Source organism: Aptenodytes forsteri, unplaced genomic scaffold (assembly GCF_000699145.1).
Source record: "Aptenodytes forsteri isolate BGI_AS27 unplaced genomic scaffold, ASM69914v1 Scaffold485, whole genome shotgun sequence".
Taxonomy (NCBI): Eukaryota; Metazoa; Chordata; class Aves; order Sphenisciformes; family Spheniscidae; genus Aptenodytes; species Aptenodytes forsteri.
Genome location: NW_008795525.1, coordinates 138,176 through 144,204, shown reverse-complemented (window position 1 = coordinate 144,204; position 6,029 = coordinate 138,176). Strand labels below are relative to the sequence as shown.

General features: G+C 60.8%; 1 protein-coding gene across 1 annotated transcript in view; it reads right to left on the bottom strand.

The window, feature by feature from the left end:
- The window catches only part of TPP1 (tripeptidyl peptidase 1), a 13,236-nt gene that overhangs the window by 1,379 nt on the left and 5,828 nt on the right, over window positions 1-6,029 (bottom strand). Inside the window, exons 2-12 of the mRNA XM_019472767.1 lie at window positions 5,887-6,011; window positions 5,678-5,817; window positions 5,446-5,596; window positions 4,732-4,853; window positions 3,728-3,927; window positions 3,276-3,474; window positions 1,843-2,031; window positions 1,534-1,606; window positions 1,096-1,216; window positions 733-891; window positions 522-659 (exon numbers count right to left, since the gene is read on the bottom strand). Of these exons, the coding sequence (XP_019328312.1) occupies window positions 522-659; window positions 733-891; window positions 1,096-1,216; window positions 1,534-1,606; window positions 1,843-2,031; window positions 3,276-3,474; window positions 3,728-3,927; window positions 4,732-4,853; window positions 5,446-5,596; window positions 5,678-5,817; window positions 5,887-6,011 (1,617 nt within the window). The remainder of the gene's footprint in view (window positions 1-521; window positions 660-732; window positions 892-1,095; window positions 1,217-1,533; window positions 1,607-1,842; window positions 2,032-3,275; window positions 3,475-3,727; window positions 3,928-4,731; window positions 4,854-5,445; window positions 5,597-5,677; window positions 5,818-5,886; window positions 6,012-6,029) is intronic.

Here is a 6,029-nt window from a genome sequence, read left to right as displayed (position 1 = left end):
GCAGCCGGCCCGCGCGGAACAGGCTCCCCCTGCCCACGGCCCCTGGGAGGACTCAGGGACACCCCCCCCAACGCCCAGCGGGAAAACAGGACCCCCCCCGCAGGCCACGGTGGGACAGGAACCCCCGGGAACGCACCCCGTGGGAGGGCGTGGGAACCCCCAGAGGCAAGGGCCGTCCCCTCCCCAGGCAGCAACGGCTCCACCCCAGGACACACGTCCCTGCGCAGCACGGGGACCCCCCCCAAACACGCCCAGCAGCGGAAGGGGACCCCGCCCACGTAGCCCGCGGGAAGGCCGTGGAGACCCCCCCCAGGACACGCCTCCTGCGGGAAGGCAGCATCACCCCTCCGCACCCGCCCCCCAGCAGGACGTTGTTGGCCCTGCCCTGCCCCAAGCACAGCCTCGGGAGCAGGAGACCCAGGCTTCCCCACCAACAGCCACAGGCGCCGGCCCAGCCACTCCAGGACACCCGGGACAGCTGCCCCAGCCCTGCGGCAGCCCCAGCCCCCTGCCCAGCTTACGTCATAAAGCGCAGCATCGTGCCCCTGCTCCTGCAGCTGGTAGAGCGCAGGGTTGAGGAAGCCCAGGGGTGCGAGCCCCCGCTGCAGGCGCCGGTCGTTGATGAGCGCCACCATGCCCCCCACCACGGGCGTGGATGCCTGCCAGAGACACGAGCGCCTCAGCACCTGGCAGCTCAGCCACTGCGGACCGGCACAGGGCTGTCCTCCTTACCGACGTCCCTGACACCCAGGGCAGCGGGATGCGGTTTGTCACCACCCAGTAGTTGTCAGAGAGAGCAGACAGGTCAGGGTAGGCACGGCCACTGCTGTTGTAGTAGGAACTGGGAGGCAGCTTCGAGGCCGAGCGCAAGAAACGCCTGACTGCAGCAGCCTGGGGAGAGCACAAGATAAGGAGCAGGATGCCTGGCAGCAGGACCCTGCCCCTGCCCACCTCCACCCCTCCTGCCCCTGGCCTGCAGCCTAGCCTCAGGGCTGCTTGTGCCAACCACTGCCCATGGTCACCCCCGCCAAGCGCCATGCAGCCCCCTGGCCCCAGCCACAGCCCCTGGGTCCGGCAGAGCAGGCAGCTCCTCACCTGGTAATCGGGCATGGGGAAGACATTGCTGAAGCCCCCCCCACTAATGTAGTCCGTCACCTCTGCAGTCACCAGGAAGGGGTTCTTGAAGGATGTTCCGCCCACGGTGGTGACATAGGGACTGGGGGGACAGGTTGGCACTGCAGGTGGGCAGGCAACTGCCTGGGGCCTCAGCGGCATCCCACACACCAGCCCCCTCCCAAGGAGCTGCACAGGTCCCCCCCAACTCTGAGGTCTGCGAGTGTCCCCAGGCACACTGGTGGGGCTGACCCTCAGGAGTCCCCCAAAGGGGCTCAAAACCAGCTCGAGGCAGCAGCTGGCCATGGGCCAGGGCTCGAAGTGCCAGCAGCAGCTTTCAGCTAGCCTCGGCTGTGGGCGAGCTGCAGCAGCCAGCTCTGTGCAGAGCCTCATGTCTCCACAGGACCTCCCCACATCTACCTTGAGGCTGGAAAGCTGGGCCGGAAAGTGTGGTTCCCACCGGGCACCCTTCTGCACCCAGCACCATCGTCACCTGCCGACAGAGACGGACGGGGTAGTCCGGGCAGCATCCGAGCTGCCCCTCCTCCACCAAATGCTCCCAGGAGCGACCTGGGGGAAGGGCTCTCTCCACCTCCCAGGCTGGGATTCCCAGGCAGGGGATCCTGGCTGCCCAGAAGCAGAGCATCCCCGTTTGGTGTTCAGCACGGAGGTTCCCCACTGTGCTGGGACCCTCAGATGCACCCGCACCGTACCAGCAACAGCACGTACCTGAGGCAAACAGGATGGTCAAGCCCCGGGCAGCTGCCTTCATGAACTCCATGTTTACACGCTCCATGTAGGCTAGTGATAGGCTGTCCTCATCATCCCCGTAGCTCACGGAGTGCACCGAAGGCAGTGATGACATGTTGCTGAGCAGCAGCAGCCATGCCAGGAAGGGCTCCTGGCTCTCGTGCCTCCCTGCAGAGACAGAGGCGGGGCAGGTTCAGCTCCTCCTAGGACACCAGGCTTGAGGGAAAGTGGGGGATAGCATAGGGGGGGACCATGCCTCAACAGCACCACTCACACCAGGAGCTGAAGGTCCTCCAGCTCCTGCTCTGCCTACAGAGAGCAGATTCACAGCACAAGTGGTTTGGAGCTCTCCTGTGAGCTCTTGCTGGCAGCACAGCTGATCTCAGGGATTGTCATGGTGGATGGCACCAGGCTACAGCTCTGCCAGAGGCTCTGGTGAAAGGGTCGCCCTGAACCCTAGAGCAGGGGGTCTACACTCATCCTCCTTCTCTGAGCATCTGTCACAGGACTGTAGCCACCCTTGACATTCAGCCAGCCATGCAGCCCTTCTGAGACTCACCCAAGCCTTGGCCCCTGTACCTGTAACAATGGGTCCCAGAGCAGTTTGATGTACGTTCCACTTCCATCTGCCAAGGCCCATTCCTGCCCCTCATCCCTCTCCATGAGGTGGGGAGAGTAGATCCCCAGCCACCCCTTCTCACTCTCAGTTGCTCATGTAACTGCCTGTCTCTGCACCCTTTCCACATCACTAACTGCACAGAGGAGGTGGAAGTTAATGCAGAGCTGTGCCTGCCTTCACCATCAGGAAGACAGAACTGGTAGTCCTAAGGGGACTCCGTCTCCTGTTCGGCCAGTTTGTGATCTAGGACAGATCACACTTTGTCCTACAGCACCGCAGCCATGTTTGTGCAGGCTGTTTTGCAACCTTGTTTTCTCAAATTGCCTTACTCTCCTTTATTCATTCTACTGGTAGATTCATGGGTGAGAGATCAGCTTCAGCCCCAAAGAAGGAGGAAAAAAATAAAAAGACACAGTTGCTGTGCTCTCCCTCCATGGAAAGGCAGCAGAGTGGGGTGAATGCTTTACATTGTGTAGTCAAGGCATGGAAGTCCCTGTTACAGGATACTCTGGATGCTGAAAGTTCACATGGGTTCAAAAGCAACTACACAAATCAATGGAAGATGATTTCCCTATGAACTATTAGAAACCAGCATCAGCTCCAACTTTGGAAGCCCACCATTCGTGTATGCTCCTCCAAGTGTTCCCCTTTGATAGATACCAGATAGACTCAGTACAGCCATTTTTTATGCAGAGAGCAAGTGTTTCCCTTAACAGCAGGCAGGTGTGTTGGTGCTACAGCAAGTGGGATGCATGGAAGCAGTCACAGGGCAACTCTGGAGGGGATTCAGTACCTGCATTGCTGAAGACCCATGTGGAGATGTTGGCACCCGTGCTCATGATGTATTCCACGTCCAGACTGGCCTCCAGCCCAGCCTTGCCCTTGCCCTGGTGCCCAACCACTTGGTCAACCTGAGAGCGGTGGCCAAAGCTGCTGCCAAAGAGCTGCATAAACTCAGCCAGGTCAGCCTGGTGGAAATACTGTTCCAAGAACTGGGGGGACAAGGAGTGGACAAATTTTTTCTCATTTTCTCTTGAAAAAACAAGGTCAGTTTTTTCTCCTGACTTAGAAAGTTGGCCCAGCACGGGTCTGTGAAATGCTAGCCCACCAGGTGCTCCCACCAGCCACTGAGGAATCCCCACAGCTGTCCTGGGACCACCAGAGCAGCAAAGTGTTGGAGAAGCACTAACGTGAGGAATTCTCACAGCCTATGGGCCTCTGACCTGGACCGGCTCCACCAGTTACCTGGGCACAGGCCTGGCTGTTGTTTGGCAGTAGCCCGATGTCTCCTCCTGTCATGTTGTATCTCTTACGAATGATGGAAGGCGTCACGCCCAGGTGGAAAGCCGCCCTCCCTCCATAGTGCTGCCTTGACTCCGTTTCCTTCTTGGCCCAGGCTCTGCTGATCACCTTTCTCTCCGCAGGGAAGCGGTGCAGACCACCCACTGGTGCACAAGCAAGAAAAGAGGCAGCTGCTAGGGCCCAGAGCTCTGGGAGGACAGTATTATGGCCCCTCGGTTCCCCCTTCACCATCCTCACTCAGGCTTCATGTCCAAGAGGGCTGGCCTGCAGCAGGGCTCAGGGGAGCCCATCCCCTGCAGCACCTGCCCCAAACACTGCACAGGAGGTGGGGAAGTATTCCCTCAGCTTCCTCGCCAGTCCTCACAGGCACTCCCAGGCTGCACAGCTCAGGCTCCCCACTGCCAGGCCACTACCGCAGCTTGGCACCCCTCTGCTCTCCTCATGGAACGGTCATGGGAGTCCACACAAAAGGGACTCACAGGAGGGAGTTTTTCCACCTCAGAAGCAGCTGCACATCCACAGAGACAGGCTGCACCTGAACTCTCCGCACTGAGCATCCAGGCCCGAGAGCACCAGTAAGAAACACTTACTTTGGATGATGCCTGTCCACATCATAGAATCATAGAATGGTTTGGGTTGGAAGGGACCTTTAAAGGTCATCTAGTCCAACCTCCCTGCAATGAGCAGGGACATTTTGAACTAGATCAGGTTGCTCAGAGCCCCGTCCAACCTGACCTTGAACGTTTCCAGGGATGGGGCATCTACATCCTATGCACAAAGCTCCTCAGGAGGGCCTAGGGGCAGCCGGGACCATGGCTGGAGGGCCTGCCACACCGTCCTCTGGGAGACCGAGATGGCCGGTCCTGGCTGCTCAATGCTTAACGTCCCACCCACACCCCAGGCAGCGAGAGCTCTGGGCAGCCTCAGCTCCCCTGTGTAGGACATACCAAAGTCAACGTGCTCAGCCAGCTCCTCGGGGACAGCGTAGGGGAGCGGGGAGCGCACAACACTGCGCTGACCCTTCATGTAGCGGTGGAACTCAGCCCCTGGCAGGAGGCGCTCGGCCGTGCTGCAACACAGGGACAGCCACCACACGAGTGTTCGCACCGCTGGGACAGCCATCAGCGTGCCTGTCCAGCAGCATGCCCATTCTCTGCCCTGCCTCCCACACCCTTTCCACCCTGCTTGCTGCTGGGACGAGTCAGGGATGAGCTCCATTTCCCACCAGCACAGCTGATCTCATAAAGCAAAGAGCACCTTCCATACCTGACCAATTCCCATCACCAAACTGAACCAGAGCTCTGACGCTGCAGGGTCCCCTGCAACTCTATCCTCAGTCCTCCAGTGGGGACTCTGCGGCCCCACAGAAGGCAAGAGGAGGCACAGGGCTGGCCAAGCACTTAACAGATATGCATGCCTTGTTTCCAGTACTCCAGATTGCCGGTTTTGACTCGCCCCAGCACTGGGACCGGGCACATAAGCAGCCAGCTCTTGGCTGCGGAGCCCTCATAGCCCAGGCAGAAATGCAGCTCAGCCCTCTGTCACCCGGCCTGCACTGCAGAGCCCTGGGGAAGGGGAAGTCGCAGCAGGCAGGGGCAGGGTCTGGCTTCTCCTGTCTTTGCGGGAATGGCAGAGCCACCACAGTGGGCCCCAGGGCTCACCTCACTGGCATGCGGCACGCCAGGAAATCGAGGGTGGTAACGCTCCTGCAGTTCTCAACACCATGGCCTTGCAGCCACTTCAGCACTGCCATGAGTGTGGCTGGGGACGGCTGGACAAGGTCCCGCACCTGCTCCAGGGACAGGTACTGGCCTGTGAGGCACAGAGAGGGTCAGAGCACCCTGCTTGCAGGGCCTGATGGGGCCTGGCAGAGCTCATGCACACAGTCATTACCGTATCGTGGCGAGTGGGGGTCTGAGACGGCATCAACGAACCGGGCAAGGCGCACCATGCCTTGCTGCCGGAGGGCGAAGGTCAGCTGCACTTCGTGGCTGGGGTTCACGTGGCCAATATGGGTCCAGCCGGGGGGCACGCTGAGGGCAGGCTGTGAGCGGCAGGCGGGCACCAGCACCCCGTCCTGTCCCACCGACCCCGGCACCTACCGGAATGGCTGGTCCTGCTCCAGGGCCAGGCCCGCGGCGCAGCTCCAGGCGGCCGCACACAGCGCCAGCACAGCGGGGACCCCCCGACACCTGCAACAGGCGGTCAGGGGAGAGCGGGTCAGGGGCTCGCAGCCCCGGGGCCA